A 21,178-nucleotide genomic window follows, 5' to 3' on the forward strand; every position below is an offset into this window, starting at 1 on the left:
AATGCTTTTTCTGTGCATAATTATTCCATAGTTAAGAATATCATGTACAGTGTTAATAAGAAAATATCATCTGTAAGCTGTTCGACTAGTTAAAAAAATACATCATTCGTTGTTTAACATTCTTGCAATTGATCATTATTTTAATTTTGTTTATACGCTTATGTTATTAACATTTTGAATGAACTTCAATTGACAATATATATCTTTTTGTAAATATCAAAACTGATTGCAAATATAAAATATTCCTTTAAAAAAAATAATAATAATAATAATAATAACGGTAACAAAAAAGAAATTTGTAATCCAAAATACGAATTATGATTTCTTAATAAAATAGATAGAGGTGAACTACAAAAAGCAAATGTTACACTTTTTTCATTCTGTGGTAAATAATGTTTCTTGGAAAAAAAAAGGAAAATAAAAAAGAATTAATAATAAGTAATATGATATATAAATAGACGCATAGCATAACAAATAAATGTACTGATAAAGTAATTTTTAAAAGGTATACAGCATCAGGTGTTTAGATTTTTGTTAGATAGACTATAGTGTTTGAAAAGTATCAAAAATCATAATAGACTAGCAATTATCACCCCTTTATAATAGTTTATATAAGATGCCATATTTAGCATAGAATTTTTGCAAATATTTCAAAACATTATTGTCAATTAGTTATGCTCATCATGATCCTGTATCAGATTTTGGAGCAGTAGATGCAGGTTTATTGGATGTAGAAGTTTTAACTTTCCTTTTTGGGGGAACTGGTACATCGGAATTATCAGGCGGTGGAGTTTCAGGAATAGATGTATCAGTTTCTAAACTTGACGAAGGTTTTGTTATTTTCTTTGTGCTTTTTCCAGTCTTTTTAGGTTTATCAGTAGAACTAGAGCATTCTCCGCCTTCTTCTTGACTTTCTTTTTGCTTCTTCACAACCTTTTTAACAACTTTTTTTGCAGTTTTTTTTTCTGTAGTTTCAGTATCAGCTCGTTCCGCTGAATCGCTTTCTACGCTTGCTTTTTTAGCAACCTTTTTTGTAGTTTTTTTAGCAGTCTTTCCTTGGACTTCTACATCTTGTGTACCAACATCTATAGGACTAGTTGGAGGAGTAGGTTCCGTTACAGTTGGTGTAGAAGGTATAGATATTTCTTTTGTTCTAGTAGGCCTAATTGGACATTCTATTGGCATTGACTCCAAAGAAGAAGACTCTAAAGTTTTTTCCACTACTGCTGCAGCTCCTTTGACAATTGTTTGCGCATCTTCCGATTGTTCTATCTTTGATTCTGTTGAAATACTTTGACCTTCTGTTTCTTTCTTTGTTTCAACATTTTCAGTTCTTTCTTCTTGTTTAATTTGTGAACTCTCCGTAAGACTCAACTGTTCACTTAATATTTCAGTCTTTTGTGGTTGGCTTTCTTCTACTCGCGGACTTTGAATTTCCTCTACTACTTGCTTGAGTACAGATGGTGTTAATAACGAATCGCTTTCATCTAATTTCATCGTCGACCCATTAACAACAGTATTTCCATTTTGACTTATAGTTGAAGTTGTATTTGGACTTATTATATTAGCAGCTTCGTTCGATGATATTAATAAAGTTGAATCGCATAATTGCGTTCTATTAGTTAATTCAACTGGTGTTTCAGAAAAAGCTACTACAGATTCTTGAAGAGGTGCAACTGTAGAGGAAATTACTTCTTCTGTTATTAATTTTAGATCTTGCGAAACAGATTCTTTCGGCTCAGCTTGTAAAACTGATTCCGCTACTTGTATTGGTACAGGATTAGTAAGCATAATTTCAGAAGCACACACAGAAGAACATTTTGTATCTTGTTCAATAGTCGATTCTTCTACTTTGTCTACATTTGTTTGAATATCAACGTTTTCCTCTTCCACTGTTTTTCTATTTAATTCTTCTTTAACAATAACGTCTTGTATCGGATCTATTAATAAATTTTCTTTTAAAATCATCGTTTGATCAGAAGATAAGGAAGGTAAATCTGTTTCTTTGGTAGTTTGTGTTACACATAATCCTGCATCTGCTTCAGAAATTTCTTTTGATTCTTTTGAATCGACTTCTTCGCATACGAAGGAACTTTGTTTATCAATATCAGTAGATTCATCTTTTGTAAGCATTTCAAATGTATCAATAGATTCTTTTTGTGAAATATCATCCTTAGGAATATTACAAATCAAAGATTGTTTTACGCTCAGATCACTAGTTGTTTCAGCTAAAGAAAACATAAATAATTAACATAAATTTACATGAGTTTTATCTTTTGGTTTACAGAAAAGTAGATTTTTGGTTTTATATATTATCACCATTTTATCTTTAAATTTAATAATTTTTTTTTTACTAATTGTAAGTTCCTTTTATACAAGGTGGTCCATAAGTCGATTAACAAAAATGCATTATTATTGTATGTATTAATATTGTAATAATTTGTAACAAAACTCACATGTTTCTGTATTGAATACATTTCATTTTTGCATTGAGAAAATGAAGCAGAACACTTTCAGCATTCAATATAAGTTAGTAACATGTTATTGCAGTTTTTTCGTTTGTATTAAATGTTATTTGTATGACTTTAAGTATGTAAATTAAACCTGTTTACAATAATAATGTATTTTTGTCAACTGACTTATGGGCCATCCTGTATAATACGTTCTAATAACTACTTTTCTGTAATTCTGATTTGTGTATGTATATGTGCAAATAGTAGTCTATTGATAAAATAATACAAATTTATTAATATTTTTTATTAATTATTGAAAAGCCTATGATACTGATTCATGAGAATGAAATAATGAATGATTATTGAAAATATTTATTTAAATAATAATAATAATAATAATAATAATAATAATAATAATAATAATAATAATAATAAATGTTATATTGAAGCATATGAAGCATGAAACAATATGTGGATTTAATTTTTGTTTTTGTTTTTAGAATATAGTGAATATTTAGCATGTTATAATTAAGCAGCACTGTTTATCGACTACTTTGCTTTTTCCATTTAAATTAAAAGCTAATTAAGTAAGCATTTTAAATAACGTGCTGTGTTATTAAAAAAATATGAAAATTACTATTTGCGCTGTTTTCATACTCCCATAGCACATTTATGATGATATTTTTAAGCAGTTTTTTGTTTATGGAAAAAATTATGAAATAAATATGAATATTTATGATTTATGAATAAAAAATGTAAAAAATTAAATATATGAAAAATGAATGTATATATTACATAAGGCCAACATTGTTGTCACGATTAGTGTGAGCACTTGGAATATTTACCCCAGTAAAGCATAACGACAAAACAAGACGCAGCAATGCTATGGTGCCATGGTCTGTTAGTTGCTGTCCTCTGTTCCTGTTTTAAACACTCAAACTTGATTAATTGTATTACAATCCATTCTTCGTTTTTTACTTCTTTGATCAATCAAAACAAAATATAAGCCTTACAAATCAATATTCAAAGTATCTTGTTTCTTTTCTATATACTATTTATATATTCCGTAATATATTTCTCTTTATTATTTTTGTCAATTTTTATAGCACATGCTGTATTAAATAGAAATAAAGAAACAAACAGAAAGGCAAAGCATATTTGAAACAACTGTTAATGATATCAATTACGAGCGTATTCAAAATTTCATTGCAATTATCTTTATGCCTTCGTTCATGCAACTTCTTTTTCGTTGTACCATGTTGTTTTTTTTTCTTTTTAGAAATGCCGATAAATCAATCAATTTTGTATAATAATCGATTATTACCATACTTTAATATAAAAAATTTTAATATATTATATTTATTTTTGTATTTTATATTTAATTCTTATACCTAAATATAAAGTAAAATTATTCTAAATATTGAATGTACCTTTTGCAGGACTTTTAATATTAACGCTGTCTTCAGACTTAGGCACAGAATCGATTTCTTTTTTAGTTATATTTGTTTCTTCTGTTTTATCAGTTTTTACTTCATCCTAAAAGCAGTATACATAAGATATATAATATTCGTTAGCACAATAAAGAGATTTTATTTTTATAAATAATATGTGCTTACTTGAGTAGTTGTTTTAGGCGGAGAAGATTGCCTTGATGCTGAAGAAAGTGTTTCACAAATCTTTTTCCATATATTATCAAAACTGTCGCGACCCATATAATCAATTTGACCTTGTTCCCAACTTTGCTTCCTCATGTGTTCTTCTAAAGCAATTTGTTCTGCACTTCTTGGTTCACCCAATGTCATTTGAGCTAATGCACCAGCAAGACCAGCCTATGAAATTAATTATAAATAATTAATTAAATAATTCTAATACACCTTTAGCAAATTATTCTAAATAAAGCATATATAAATATATATGTATTATAAATTATCGGATGCAACATAATAGAAGCGGCATATATTCAAAAGTATTATTGCGAATGTGAAAAATAATTTACACGCTATGTTTTAATTCTTATGTAAATACATGTGTATTATTATACAATATTATATGGATAATAACGTGTCAAGTGCATAATATAATAATTAATAGAGTATACAAGAATTTACAAACATTTATAAGCTTTTTTACAATTACGGAATGCAGATATCATCAGTTAGTAGCATAATAATTAAAAATTAAGCATTACTTATGCTTTTTGATGAAATATACGCTATAATTATATTTGTTAAATTATTTATTATTATTCGTTGTAATTCATCAATGATTAAGTATGTCTACTAAGTAGTTTTTCAACTATTAAAACTCGTATATCAACAAACAATCGTTGTGAACAAATATTAACTAGATTTAAGACATTGGCGAATTACACTCCATAATATATTTCCGTTTAATTTATTATTATGATTAATTTTTAAATAATACCCAATACTGCCTAAGACCCAAAATTTATTTAAAGCTACTCTACGTCAAAACGGCTTTTTCTTTTCTTTTTTTTTTTTATCTATTTCTTGTTTTTTTTCAGTGATTTTAATATATTACAAAAATATTACCCCAACCACGTATTAACTAATTTTATTTTGTTAAAAAGAAGTTTCTAGGATATATTCGGATAAGGTTACTAATTTCTTTTTTTTGTACTTGTTTCTAGTTTAATTTAGGAGAACAAGTATGGGAACAAAGTTACTTACATTTGAACTGTCTAGATGTCCTGTTAAATTCAGGTCAGATTGCGTTGCTACATTGTGGAGATCTGTACAGGGTTCAGAGGAAGGATGGGATATCAATTTCTGTTCGTCTGTCTGTTTATCTATGATATTACTAGAATAATTATTTTGCTCGTTAACTATTGTCTCAGTAGTTTTATGTTCACTGTTATGCGTACTGTCGTGACTAGGTTGAATAAAGTCTGTTGTCTGCTGTATGTTATGTTGATAATGTCTTTCTTTTTGTTCTTCCTGATTTGATTCTTTTTGTTCGTGATAATGTTGTTGTTGCTGTTGATGATGTGAGGTATTAGATTCTTGTTGTTGATTAATATGATATGCGTGTTGATTATGAATTTCATGTTTAATATGAAAATCAACATGACTATTGTCAGATGTGAATTTCTGATTATTTTCATTAGTTTCATATCGAAATTCCAAATGATGCTGATGTTGTTCTTGCTCGTGCCGTTTTTGAACATGTTGGTGCACATCAGTGTGTATGTCTGACGTATGTTGATATTGATCACTTTTCCAATGATGTTGTTCCGATTCTCTAGAATAATTTTGTTCATAATTATCTTTCGAATGTAAATGAGTTGAATCATCATGTTTTTTATGCTCGCTGATTGATAATACATTCTCATCATTTCTGTTATACTCTACGGAATGTAGATTAGTCGAACATTCATCGTAATTAACAGGGTGAAATTGATTAGAATCTTGAGAAGGTGGCTTGTGGTAATTATGATCCACGGTTTCTTCGTACACGCAATGATGATGATTTCCACTCAACGGAAATTCAGATATTTGATTATTATCGTAAAAGTATTGAACATTTTCAATGCTTTCTTTATTCTTATTCATGAAGATAGTTTCAGTTTTTTTCCAAGAATAATTTTCCCAAGGATCTTTAAATTCTGAGAAGTCTGGTGTTTTTGAGTAATCGTCACTGTACGATGATTTATAGTTCGTGTCATTGTAAATAGGATTGTTTGATGGGATAAAGGATACGAAAGATAAAGGAGTAATATTGTGCCAAATTGGTGCCAATGTGCTGGTTGCCTATGCAAGCATCATGCCAAAACAGAAAAATGCACACTCAATTGGTTAGTGATGAACTAGTGTGGCAGTGTCCATTTTTCTTAAAGAGTGCCAAATAACAAATTTTATATTCCCATAATTAATATATATATATATATATATGTGTGAAAGATAATTCGTTCCGCACGATAAAATAATCTAAATTTCTATCGAAAACTATATTTCTATCTAACTATCTGTATATTATATTACATACACACTATTAATATTGTGCATTATGAGTAAATGACAATTCTTATTCTATATGTTAATATAATTCGTTGTAATTACATGTACAATCATAATTACTTGGACTAGATAAGAAATTAAAAACCTAAATTTATTAATGCCACACTAGATTACCATAATCATGCTTAATCCATTCGTTTTTAACGTAAGTATTATAAATAGATATATAAATCTATTTATTATCGTGCGATAGCATACGAATTTCGTTGGACGAATGGATTAATGGGATAGAAACAAAATTAAGAGAGAAAGAAAAAAAATAGACACTGTCCAATGTTTATGATATAAAAAAAATAATACGAACGAAAAAGAAGAAGAAAAAAAAAGGAAAGAAAAAATTTTTACAAGGCATATTAAAAGCTGTATATAGCAAATATTATCATGGGTTAGCACTATGAATAAACACAATAATGATTTCGTATGTGTTTTTTTTTTTTTTTTGAGAAAATAAACATTTCGATAAAATAATTATCAATACAGCTGTTAATATGATTAGTGGAAAATATGTATATATATATATATTACAAAAGAATATACAGAAAATAATGTAGCGTGAATTTTGAATTGTAATAATTAAAAACACACGAAATTGAAAAAATGTTAGAGTTCAAGCTACATTAGAGATCTGTATATTAAATTTCATTTTATAAGCAAAATAGATGCAAAATAATAAAAATTAATCTATTTAGCACACATCAAGGTGTAACAGCCTTGACAAAAGTTGGTCAAAAGTTTCTAAGCGATCATAAAAATTAATTACTTTTCACTATATCTTAAGTAACAATGTTGCAAAAATTGCAACATTGCTGCAAAATACATTTTCGTGTGGGATTATTTCCGGAAGATGTGCTTAGTATATAATCTGGAAAATGTTTCCTCGATTAGACGTGTATCATTAGGTTTAGTTGACTAACAATGAGTTTGTTTAACTTTGCTTACACTGTACGCAGCATGTTTATAAAAATTACTTATATTAGTTTTCTGTTTCATCTCGTCTTATTTTCAAAATATTTTCAACATCTTAAAATTGACGAATATATATTAATTTTCTTTAAAATTGCAGTTCATATATATATAAATAACAAATAGTAACAACTTTTTTTGCATGGCGAGTATTACTCATCAATCACAATTAACTAGTTATATCGTAAGGTTACAAGACTAACATAAGTAAAAATTTTTTTTTAAATCTGAAAAAAGATTAAGCTTGAAAGGAAGGAATTAGTATCGAAAAATTATTTAGAAACTTTTGACCTATTCAAATATAATATCTATATAAATTATATATAAAAAAAAATATATTTACATTACTAAAAAGCACATAATCACATCATTTTTATTTTTCTTACGTCTTTCCAAAAAATCCCGTAATAATTTTCTAAAAAGCATTTTTCTTTACTCGAAGTACGATCATAAGCTATATCATATAATATATGTATATGTTTAAATAATCTACGGTGCACGCTAATAAATATTATAAAAAAAAAAAAGGAAAAAAAATATATATATATTTAATACTATAAGAGCATACTAGGAATTTAAAAAAAGCAATGATCTTGATCTATTTCTTACCTCTTCATTAATCTTACTTGAATTCAATTGGTCATTGCTTTGCTTGGAAAATTAATGGATGGATAAACAAGCGATACGAGGTGTGATTTATGTACGTCGACAACATAAGAATTATTTTTCATTCACAAAAATCGTACTTTTTCTTTCTCCCTTTCTCTCTCTCTCTCTCTCTCTTTCTCCTTTTTTTACCCCATTTAAAGTTCACTCAACGATTATCTTTTATTAATATTTTGTATGCGTGCAAGACAGCTTAATGTTTCGTTTCGAACGTTCATAAAAGGAAAGAAAGAAAAAACGTGTCTAAATATCTTTTCTCTTCTTTTTTTTCATATTTTTCTTTTCTTTTAATTTCTTTTTTTATTTTTAAATTAATATACGTCATCGCGATAAAAAAAAAATTTACATACGTAACGTAAATTATCTACTTGAACATATTTATCAATCTTTTAAAAAACAGAAAAAGAAAACATAAATTAACTCGATCTTTTATGTGCTTGCGAACAGATACGTATTCATAATATATATAATATATATAGATATCTCTCTAAAAAAAAAGGAAAAAAACAAAAAATGATCGTTCGTTATTTGTTACACGTGAAATTTAGAAAAGCATTTTCAAAAAAAAGAAAGAGAAAAAAAAATAAAAAATACACTCAACACGTTCGTAACATTGCGAACTTACCATAACAGGTGATAACTGCGGATGCACTTTGTCGCAAAAGATATTCCACCACAATTGCAGCAATGGTTGCAAATGGTTCATGCCTGATGGTGGTTGTACGATACCAGTCAAAGTATCAAAATACTGTAACCATGGTTTTGTGATTCCAATGAAGTGTATTATTCTAACATCCTCGCCAAATCTAAATATAAAAACTAATGAAGTTTGCAAACCATACGTCAAATGAAAATAAATAAAGAAAGAAAAAAAGTAAATAAATACAAAAAGCTAGAAAGAAAAATGTTAAAGTAAATCTTACTGTTTAAAAGCGGGAAGATAAGAATAAGCTGCCGTAGAGCACATATTGTAGATGAATGGTAAATGTTTCGATATGTCCTTTCGTGCCCAATCATTAAAGTACATATTTAATAAGCCTTGATCGCCCCCATCAAAAGAACCCTTAGCTGCTGCAAAGGCAGTAATAGAAGCGAACGTTTGTTGAGACGGTCTAAACACGAATACACCAGAATTAAAACAATCTGGCCAGCCAATGTCGTGAGCGGCTGATAATTCTTCACGTTCGAATAACTCGTCACAGTTTCTTACGACCTGAAAAATTCATTCCATTAATTTAAAAGTAATAAAAAAAAAACATAAATAAATGAAACAAAATATTAAAAAAAAAAAGAAACAAAAAAAGGATTTCTCTTTCTATTTCTGTTATTTGTCTTTAATTAATGCAATCAATTTTTTGTGTACTGAAATTGATTGAATTAATTCTAAAGAAATTAGGAAAAAATAAATAAAAAGAATAAGAAAAAAAGGAAAGAAAAAAGAAGAACAAACAATACATGTTCAGTTTTCTTTTATTTCTCTTGCAATGCAATAAATTACAGGTCATAAAAAATTGATTGTATTAATTGAAGAGAAATAATAAAAATAAAAATAAATAAAAGAATATAAAATATTAGTAATAAGAAGGAACAATAAATCCATTTTATTTATTTATTTTTTTAGAATGCAATCAGTTTTTTACAATCTGAAATAAATTGCATCGTTTCAAGAGAAAAAAAATAATGAAAAAAGAATAAAATAAAATATAATAATAAATAAATAAATGAAGAATGATAAAAAATAAAGAAAAAGGAATAAAAGATAGAATTTTTTCATCGAGTACCTTGACATATTAATATCTATCTGTTACTCACAAGTGTATCAGCGTCTACAAACACGCATTTTTCGTATTGAGTTAGCCTCCAACAATGTAATTTCGTAAATGTGATACCCAACTCTGGCCTTGCCAAAAGTGCCAGATTAGCTTCGTCTTTCGAATCGAGAACGTTTACTTCCTGTACCAAATTGAATACCGCTGCCAATTTTTCTCTAAGAAATAAAATGAAGACATTTTATCATAAGAGTAAGTTCTTCTCATTAAAAAAGAAAAAAAGAAAAGAAAGAGAAAATGAAAATAAAATAAAAAAAAGGACAATGTACCTCATCATACTCGTTACTCCTGGAGTGACTAAAACTGCTAGCTCGTATTTGGTGTCAACTCGGCGCAAAGAATGCGCCAATACCAATGCTCCCAAAGAATAGGCATCGTTTGTGGCCAATGTTACCCAAGCATATCCTAAACAAACGCATAAAATTAATTAATATTTTTTACAACAATAAAGAAAAGAACGTTAAACAAATTGCAAGTTATACGCCACGTTTATAAAATGTCAATTAAATGATCCTTCATGTGCACACAAATTAACTTGATAGGCGGGATAACGCCGAAATTCATGAATCAATTTATTCCCCTTGCATAATCTTTCTGAGAGCGAGAGAGAGAGAGAGAATGATAATGGGTTGAGAAATTATGTCAACGAGATTTGTCCGAGTTCACAATGTTATCATTCTCAAAGATATACGAGTTATTACAAAAGTGCACTCTTTCCCTTCATACTCTTTCGAATTTTTTTTTTTAAGCTATTACAACTCACAGGTAATTTTTTTAAATATCAATACACAATTATAAAGAACGGAACGTTTTGATCTTTTCAAGGCTTTTGGGACAAATGTGAACATTTAAATCTTATCAAAAACAAATAAGTTACGAAGATGAATGTATAATTTTTATTAAATTTTCTAATCAGTAAATAAATTTCAATTGATTTTCTTTATATATTACAAATAAAATAAAATAAAATACAAATTAAAATAAAATAAATACATTTTATGCTATTAATAAAAGATTTGTTCTTGAAGAGATTAAATTCTCAAGGAGTACACCAAAATTCATAAAATTATAAAAGTTGAAGAGGATTTAACAAATTTCTCAAAGTTAAATTATAAAATTAATGGAATGTGAAGAAAAAGAAGAAGAAGAAGAGGAAGAGGAGAATGGAAAAGGTGATTTTAAACACTCCTAGAGAAGTTGGCACTTATCCGAGAGAGAAAATATATATTTAGATATTCTCCTAATCGTCTTCCATAGAAGTTTAACTATTGTGAAAATATTATATATCTTTCTTCCCCGTTCGTCGAATATTTTTTAATACCTTTTTACATACATATATTTTTCCTACTCGTTCTAATATTTTTTTCTTCTTCGATGTCTCTCTTTTTTATCGAACAACAAAAAACAAAACAAAAAATTTATATTATCGGTGGAATACTCCAAGAGTAGGCGTTCGTGACGTTAAGTACGAATGGTTTTGACAATGCTTTTCTCTCTCTCTCTCTCTCTCTCTCTCTCTCTCTCTCTCTCTCTCTCTCTCTCTCTCTCTCTCTCTCTCTCTCTCTCTCTCTCATATCAAAAAGAAATTCAATAATAGATGCGAGCGATACCATCGATTGTCAATATGAAACACCCCATCGGTCTTTTGATTCTTTCGTCTAGACAATCGTATTTCTTCTTTTTACTGTGAACGAAAACAAAAAAGAAAATAAAACAGGAAATAATAAGAAGTATTAATGTTAGACGATTTATCGAATGAGCAAGTATCGCCGTTACGCTTGACAGACTTATATTTGCAAGATAAAATTGTTGGCACAAGATTTAACATAGCATAAAATTTAAAACATGGACTCCGGTTATTTAGCAAGGAATCTACAACGTTATATACTACAGCTGTTTTTAGTCGATTTATTGAGTAACCAGGTATCTCTAATAAGATATCTGGATAAGTGAATAATAACCAGATCTAGTTGATTCGAATAATCTGTCTTTATAAGCCGGATGTATTTTCGGTAGTTTAGATTTTCAAAATAATTTTCTCAGGGTTCAAAAGAATATAAGAAAAATAGATGTTTTTACCTGACCCAGCATGTAACCGAATAACTGAACAATAGTCAGGTAAATTTGATTCTAATGATTTGTCTCTATAATCTGGCTGTTTACAATGACTTGAATCGTTTATATTGTCAAAATAATGTTAAGTGGGTTCAAAAGAATAGAAGAAACAAAGATATTTCTATCAGAAACATTGGGTTCCCATGTAGATGAACAATAGCCAGATATGTTTGATTTCAATAATTTATTCTTTGTAATCCAGATGTTTGCAATGTTTCAGTTAGTTTATATTTTCACAACAAAATACGTACGTCATAAGATGCTACTAATATCTTAGTCATGAGAAGTATGTTTAATCCTCTAACAATAGCAAACTACGTAAGTTCATAAGTAACGTGGTCCATATTAATGTCTGTAGTATAAATATAATTATAAATCATAATATTACAATTATTTATATTATAAAATAAATTATTAAATCAATTTTTTATATTTTTTTTATATTTATAAACCATTGTCATAATTATATTCACAAATACGAGTGTTTGAAATTTTGGTATTTCAATTTTTTTTCTGACTTTTTTTTTTAAAGAACATCGCAAAAGAATACACTCACTTTATTTATAACGAACATCTATTTCTATTTTGCGAGCGTTCATGAAGCGCTACGCAGGCGGATTATCGCAAAATTTGGCCACCGTCGTTCGTTCTTCGTAATAAAAAGCGATCTAATATTAGACACTTTTATGTATGTTTGTATGTATGTGTGTAGATACTCGGAAGATATCCCGAAGAAATGGCGAATCTTTGAAAAACACGAGACGACGAAATTCGATGCAAATTCCAAACGTTTGTGAACAACGAGAGCGTAACGCAGAATCTGTCGAAAGTAACGCGTTTACGCTTGAAATAGTATATCTACAACAGGATATAATCAGGTGACCTAAATCCTAATAGTTTTTATCTTTTTCTTTTTTTTATCCTTTTTTCTTAAAGATAATAAAAATTTATAAAAATAATAATAATAATAATAATAATAATAATAATAATAATATTCTTCTTCAGTAAACAAAGTAAAATTACACGTAGTAGAATAAATGCAAGAGTATCGGATAAACAACCTTGCAAAGACTCGTTACGTTATCGATTAACACTGATTAATTAACGTTCCTCCTTTTACGACACGGTTAATAAGGATACCTGCAAATTAAGATCAACGATTATGTATGTTAAAATAAGTTAATATTAGAATACATTTAGTTAGTTAGATAAAAATTTCTTTTTCGTCGAAACATATTAAAGAATGAATACGTTGTAGTGATGTACAAATAACGTTTTGATAACCTTTTGAACGAGGAAGAATTTCATAAATGGCGGACGTGCCAGAAAAATAATCCATCTTCTTGGCTACTTCACGAATTTTAAAATTTTTGAAACGTTTTCTTCGCCAACACTTTATTTCAAAGGATGAACATATTTTTGGGTCGTATTTATATTTATATATATAATAATTTTATATAATTGCAGTTAATTTATTACCTTTGTTTATCTATTATACAAGATAAAAAAATATTTAAATAGATAAATGTTAATTTTCACTTACAAACATAATTACTAAAAATTTTGCGTTGTTTATAATAATAATAATAATAATAATAATAATAATAATAATAATAATAATAATAATAATAATAATAATAATGATATAAAAACAGTTTTAATTACATTTTATTTCTTACGATAACAGCAAGAATTTCATTAAATTTATTACACTTATACGAACGAGAAATTAATACAATTAATTTTCATGGAAGATTCATTCAAATTGCGTAATATTTAAACAAAAAAATTATATATATATAGGACCCTTATTATTATTAATATTAATTAATATTATATAATATTTAAACCTAAAACTAATTAAATCAAAATTTTATGGAATTTTTCATTACAATTAATTATAATTATTAAAAATGTTTGAAAATCATAAGAAACATATAAAAACAAAAAATATATATAAGAATGGCTAGGAATCGCCCATCCCATTTATGGTCAAGCAAACTTTACAAATTCAAAATTTGAACAACTACATCAATAAATTATGTTTAATGAACTGTATCATTTATAGTACGATAGATCTTAATGAGTTAATTAACAATTGAAGAATTGCAACTTTTCTTGATTGAGAAAAAGAAATAAGGAAATGGAATAAAAGACAACAATAAATTCATCTAACTCATAATCAAAGAAAAGCGTCAGAAGATATTCGCATTTACAACTCTTGAATTTGTTTGAACGAACGTTTGCCAAAACGCTTTTGGAATGATTTTCATGGAACGAAGGTCGTATTACACGATCTTTTAACAACAATCTAATGATATTATACGAATAGATTTGACGCGTTTTCTAGAATAGTAGGCGGCTAGATTTGCTATCCAAAGTGAGAGATTTTGTCTTTGCAGAGTTGTACAGAGAAGAGATTGAGACTAAATAAATGCCAAGGAATAATTATGAGTCAGAAAGCGTCGTTGAGAGAAAGACAGACAGAGACAGAGATAGAAAAAGAGAAAGAGAAAGAGAAGGAAAACATAAGCAGTGCTAAGGGTGATTCTTGAAGATCATATTTCTACCGGTGATGTTTCTTAAGAAAGATCGGAAGTTCTTGTCTCTCAACTTTGTAATCTCATAACCACACTTTACAAGATTTTACAAATATTTTAAATAAAAATCATGTTCTTTTCTATATCTCTTTTTCTATTTCGTTTAATTTTCTAATCATGACAATTAGAAATTATGTTGATTAATTGAAGATCAATTTATGATGAGTAAGTTAATTTAAAAATAATTTTAAAAATAAGTTCAACACGGTATGGATCTTTATAATTTTTTAATTTTTATTATGTAAAATGTTTCTAATTTATAGAAAACTGATATTTATTGGATTAGGGTTCTTAAATATGTTTCATCAGTTTTTTAAATAGATGATTGTTAGTATTTATAATGAAATATCGGTAAAAGCACAAAATACAATTTAATATTGAGGCTTAATTATTTATACTGAAACACAATATTTATATATATACTTTAGTTTACAAAATACTGACCAAATAAATAGAAGTACCCATAAAATAAATCTTACATTATACAATTATTAAAACTTACAATTAATAAACTCTGGTTCGATTTTCGTCTTTCACCTAACTAAAAAAAAAAAAACGAAAAAATGATGAATAATATAAATTATACTCTTTCGTTATTTAAAAATAACAATTGAAAATATTAAAAAAGACAATTGAAGACTGATAGTTTTCTGCATAACTTGGTCAAATTAAATATATACATAAATATGTTTCAATAAATTTCTTTAATTTGAAAACGTAAACGTAATTGTATCAATAACCGTTGCTATGAATTTCTGAAAACTTTTGATTTATTAGAGAATTTTCTATCGGCCATGGAACCAAGGACTCTAGATGCCATGATAGCTTTTAAAAATAGTCTATCTTTTCTCCCGGGGAAAGAGAAAGAAAGATAAAGACAAAGAGAGAGAGAGGGAGAGAGAGAGAGAGAGAGAACTACGAAGATATAGTCTCGCCATGGATATACACATATTATGATACGGAGACGAAACCCGAGAGGCAGAGTACCGGCCGTCGTTTTCTACCACACAGAAAATGGTTTATATTTATACGGTCAGGATGGCTTATAATAGCAAAGCGGCCTCACATTTGTACGAAATGCAATTCATATACTTTGCCTTAGGTCAAGCACTCGTTTAACTCTCTCTTTCTCCCTCTATCCTTCTCTCTTTCTCTCTTTTTATTTCGCAGCTCCAGACAGGCTTCCTTATAAGATAGTTCTCCCCTTGTCTACCATTCCTAGATCTAACGAGACATACACAAATACCAAAAAATCGAACTGTCTTTGCTATGAGAGATTGTATATAAAGGGTAAAAGGGATGAAACATATTTAGCAATATTTATCTAATATTTTTAGAATATAGGTTAGTCAATTTTAAAGATTTATGTAGAATTATTTTTAGGAATAATCTTTATTTTCATTATTCTTAGTTAGTTATATAAATGCAAAGCCATTGAATTCTATTTGCTATAATGGAAATAATTTGTGAAGAATACGAAGGTAAAATGTGGCTAGCCGCATTTAGCAAATTTGGAAACAAAGAGTTTTTAAGTTTTATTGACAACGAGTTTTATATGGGGTTATTTTTAAGAAGAATATTTATTGTAATTATTCCTAGTTATTTATACAAATCCAAATGAATTAAACTGTATTGAGTATAACAAAAATAATTTATGAAAAATACAGAAATAAAATGTGTTGTCACATTTAGAACATGGATTGAACAAGTTCTACATTTCTATATGTCTTTTTTTCATGTTTATAATTTCCGGCTGAACACATCTCTCTTCAGAATGATTAAATTAAAAAAAGATATTTTTTTCTGCAACATCAGGTAGGAGTTAAAACAAAATCGTATAATCTGGACTAATGTTTCACGCTTGGATCTATCATATAAATTAATACTACAGATAAGACACTAAAGATAATATTCACAGTTATATACAATATACAGATTCTTATTTTCTTTTAAACAGACCGTACGCGCGCGCGCGCGTTTTTGTTCTTTTTGTCTCTGGAACTTAATTGAAATTTTGAATGTACTCAAGAAACAAGAAAATAGATAAATAGATAGATAGGAGTCTAAACAAAAGGTGGGAAAATTCCTCGATAATAAGAATCATATATAATACTTTACATATATTTTTGAATCCTTAAAAGCCGCAAAAACTCTAACAAATAGAATACAAAAATTATTCTAATATATAATGGATGTTTAAGAAGATTATGTAAATAACATAATTTATATATAAAAAATATTCTTTAAATATTGATACATATTATAATAATACTAAAATTTATTATTAATTCAAAAGTTTAGATAAAAATAGCAATAGAATCTCATATTAAGTCTCGATTTGTCCAGAGTTGATCTAACAATAAGCCAGTATTATCAAATTTATATTTGAATACGAGCCAGCAAATTTAATTAAAGAGAATTTACAATCCGTAAATAAAAAAGAAAAGTAATTTTATCCTAAAAAATTTTAGCAAGCCAAAAAAAGATAAAATGACGCTTCAAGCTTTATTCTAAGATCTTTGACATCACTACTGAAGTAAACAACAAAATAGAATTTGCATATTTGAGGTCAATGTTAAAGTAAATGGCAAAAATGAATTTATTCGTTTGATAGCATTGGAATTTTGCAGGCCAAATGTTTGACACCACTGCTGAAATAAACAGTAAAATAAAATTTGGTCGATAAGAGAGTATAACATAGCCATATCCTAGAGTTTTGCAAGCCACGTGTTTAAATCTACTAATCTAAGCTAATTATCGATCGAACCCTTGTGCAAATATAGAACTGATTTAAAAAAGAAAAGAGTATTCCCCCTCCCCCTCGTATATAAAAGTAGAAAAGATAGTAAGAGAATAGACACGTGTGCCAGAGACGACCGACTGTCTCATACCAAAAGACTCCAAGTGCTGATCTTAACCGAGACAAGTTCGACCTTGCGTGAAAGCAACGCCAGTCCGGTAGGTATGTACGTATGTATATATCGTTGTATCGGCCAAAGGAAGGGTTAACGAACCTCGTTGCTCGTAAAACAAGCTCGAAATATTTAGCGGAAGAAGATTGAGAAGAACATATATCTTAAGAAGTAACGCTCGTAACTTGTAACTCGATGCTTTCTTCCTATAACTGTAAGACATCGTTCTTGGATATGTATGATTGTATATATGTATGCGCGCGTGCGCGCGTATATGTATGATGTTAGCTTTTCCCTAGTTGTAATTATTTAAACGCCTGTACAACAATTTATCATCCTTAACTCGACTCACGTTTGACGATGATATTAAACGTTGGTGGTTTCATCAGAAAAGGAACTTGGTTTGTTTACTGCCATTGACTTTTTGATCAATCGATCGAGTTATACTTATTGTTAGATAGATCAGTATCGTCTTCCTTCTTGAATGCTTACGAAATCTAACGTATCGTATGTTTAAAAAGATTTCTCAGAGGATATATCAATTACAGTCTATATAATCGCATGTTATTCGATAAGCTCATTGTATGGATCATACGACGTAGTATCGTACTATCGAGAAATATCTATTATACAAATGAGTATTAAATCGGATTTAAAAATGATGAAAAGTTCGATATAAAAATTGTTTCAAACAATACGGTTTACTTTTGTTTTGTTTTTTTTTTTTAATATCGAACAATATAGATATCTATGATAATGAGAATGAACAACAACAATAAAATATTAATCTATTAAAAATATTAAGTGAAAATTTTTTTTTGGAGTATTGTTTATTATCAATTTAATTATTATTGATTACCCATAAAATTCGTGCCGATTTATAAATATTTTGTTTTCCTTAGATACATATTTTATTTCCTTATATTTTTTTCTAAATCGGCATGAACTTTTCGGACAATCAAATATTATATCAGTAATTGCAACTTATACTTTGAAAAATATTTAAAATGTCGGATACAATGTAAGAATTTATGGTGGATTTATATATATCTTCTTATCTATATTTTTCTTATACAGATATACGTATTTATATTTAAAAATTACAAAGCTTTTATGGGAGGTTAAGTATTTTTTTCTTTTTACATACTCGCGTCGGGGTTAAGAATTTAAAATAGACCAAAGTAAGAAATAAATGCATGCCAAGAACTACGCGGGAGGGGTTTAGAAGGAATAGGAAGGACCTGGAGGGGGGAGATAGAGATAGAACTAGGATTTTTTTGCGCAAATTCTTTTCGGCGCGGTACGAAACAATTTCAGGACGTATCAGAATAAGTATAACAAGAGATGTACGACATTTGGCAAAGAGCCGCAAAGTTTCTCCCTTGGAACAGCCAGGAATAAACTGCCGGAGATACTGTCGAGACGCGGCTTGTGACTTATCTTATTTCATATAAAAGGAACCTCGAGAAAGAAAGAGAAAGTTTTAATTAAAAAAAAAGTAATAATAATAAAAGAAAAACTTGCAATTGTTTTATTTCTAAATTTCTTACTATTCCGTGATAAGGTTCTTTTTTTAAATGTTGCACATTAATATAAACATACGATTTGTAACAACAAAATTCAATATTTCAAATTTCTAAATTCTTAATTTTAATGTACATGATGGATGGTATTATTATAATAATTAGATATGTAAATATAAAACAAATGCACCATTATAAAAGAAGGTAAAATAATCGATTTGGAAAAATAACTGATTGACTGTCGTGTAAACAAGTTATAAGTGTATCATGTGATTGGCTAATGTGAACAGTTTGAAATTTTTAATTGTAATACGGCGTTCAATATTATTACTAATTTTCATTTAAATTTCGGACAATTATGATTGTAAATATTATTTTATCTTTTAACAATTGCTTTATTTATTACTTAAACCAATAACAAATTATTACTCTATTAATTAAAAAAAATAAAACTTTGATTAAAAAACAATCATTTGATTAATTATACGTACAACAACCTATTAAGTAGTCGATTTTAAATTTGAAAATAAATTTCTGCATATAACGTTATTATCATTTTTGATTTGACTTTACTTTATAATTATAATTTTACATATTGTTTACTATCTGCTTTAAATCATAAAAAATAAAACTTTTCTTAATAACCGATCATTTGACTGGTTATAGTTAAAAAAAAGGGTATACCTGCATAAACTGTCTGTAACTTTATTATTAAAACTTCGTTGCGTGCTTCTGAATCCAATAAAAAACTTTCAAGTTCATTCTCCATGGGAAGCATTAAAAAAAAAAAGAAAATTGACGAATTTCCCGCCTAATCGACACGCTACAGTATGAAGATAATTAAATCGTACGAAAAAAAGAGCGGGAAATGACGCACGCGCGTTCTTAAATAATTTCTGCGCACGTATCCCTTCCCCTTCGACAAATATAACACGATTCGAAAAGAGAGAGAAGAAGAAAGAGAAAGAAAGTGAAGGAAAGAAAGAGAAAAAGAGAGTAAGAGAACAGATAGAAAAGGAAGGGAAGGAAACGATTGCCGGCGTAAATAAATATATAAGCAAATAAGTAACTAAAAGTAGATATACTTATTCTCTTGGTGAAGTACGCGTTTTCTAATCAAAAGGATTAGATAGATCAATGTTTTGGCCGTTTGACGATGCTAATCATGTTTGAAAAGGTTATTAGGTCAAGACCGGTTATACCGGCGAGCTTATCGCGTGCCGGTTAGCACAATTCTCTCAATGGAATATAACATAACCTCTCTTTTCCATCTTCTCTAACTTAAATAGAAATTTCTATTCGAGTTAAAAATTCGAACAATATTTCCAAATCGTTAACGAAAGCTAATAATTATAATAATTATAATAATAATAATAATAATAATAATATATAACAATAATAATAATAATGATGATGATGATGATGATGATGATGATGATGATGATGATGATGATGACGATGATGATATGATGATGATGATGATGATGATGATGATGATGATGATGATGATGATGATGATGATGATGATGATGATGATGATGATGATGATGATAACGATGATGATGGAGATAAAAAAAAAGAAATAGTACAAAATAAGAAAGACTTACCGGCCATGATCGCAGAAAATTTGTGTAAAACTCTTTGCGTTTCTCTTCTCTTTTATTCTATCCTTCTCTTTTCTATTTCTTTCTGTTCGTCTAGTTAATGAAAATCGTGGAAAAAGAGAGAGACACCGATGTACACACCCACGAGCTGTCGGCCAAAGAAGCCGTAATAAGAATGAAATAATAACGAGAAATACGAATACGTGCACACTCTGCCGACCTCGCGACGCGAGTGATCACGATGAAGTGATGCTCGTATATACTTCTTCTCTAACTCGATCTCTCTTTTCGTCTTCTCTTCCCCACTTTAGCTCCTCCTTTTTCTGTCTCATCTCGTGAAGGACAGAGATCTTAATCCTTTTTACCGAGCGAGTAAGCGAACGAACGAATAAACGAACGCACTAACAATAAGGAATCGAACTTCGATATCTTATTCTCGTATGATCAAAATTAAATGATTAGATTTTATGAATTAT

General features: G+C 28.2%; 1 protein-coding gene across 4 annotated transcripts; it reads right to left on the reverse strand.

Moving 5' to 3' along the window:
* Positions 1-309: 309 nt before the first annotated feature.
* On the reverse strand, positions 310-21,106 carry LOC122522966 (glycogenin-1). 4 transcript variants are annotated; one of them, XR_006305229.1, is made up of 10 exons: positions 20,706-21,105; positions 10,218-10,353; positions 9,932-10,106; positions 9,043-9,332; positions 8,745-8,925; positions 8,063-8,104; positions 4,070-4,282; positions 3,884-3,989; positions 3,299-3,374; positions 2,141-2,228 (listed from the first exon to the last, which is right to left on the reverse strand). XR_006305229.1 is itself a non-coding variant. In XM_043644435.1 (9 exons), the coding sequence occupies exons 1-9, from the start codon at positions 20,710-20,712 to the stop codon at positions 682-684; spliced, it is 2,697 nt and encodes an 898-aa protein (XP_043500370.1). In that variant the 5' UTR covers positions 20,713-21,094; the 3' UTR covers positions 310-681. The 4 variants fall into 4 exon arrangements, 3 of the variants coding, with proteins under 3 accessions (XP_043500370.1, XP_043500375.1, XP_043500388.1); XM_043644435.1 differs by lacking the exon at positions 3,299-3,374 and having other exon boundaries at positions 310-2,228; positions 20,706-21,094; XM_043644453.1 differs by lacking the exon at positions 2,141-2,228 and having other exon boundaries at positions 3,321-3,392; positions 20,706-21,106.
* Between the last annotated feature and the right edge of the window lie 72 nt (positions 21,107-21,178).

This window comes from Polistes fuscatus, unplaced genomic scaffold (assembly GCF_010416935.1).
Source record: "Polistes fuscatus isolate 324 unplaced genomic scaffold, CU_Pfus_HIC Scaffold1, whole genome shotgun sequence".
NCBI classification, from domain to species: domain Eukaryota; kingdom Metazoa; phylum Arthropoda; class Insecta; order Hymenoptera; family Vespidae; genus Polistes; species Polistes fuscatus.

Coding starts and splice junctions, on each gene's coding strand:
- LOC122522966 (XM_043644435.1), bottom strand. Junction 9,333..9,931: donor TTGTAGACGCTGATACACTT/GTGAGTAACAGA, acceptor TGAATTTTTCAG/GTCGTAAGAAACTGTGACGA. Junction 2,229..3,883: donor TATTAAAAGTCCTGCAAAAG/GTACATTCAATA, acceptor TGTTTTCTTTAG/CTGAAACAACTAGTGATCTG.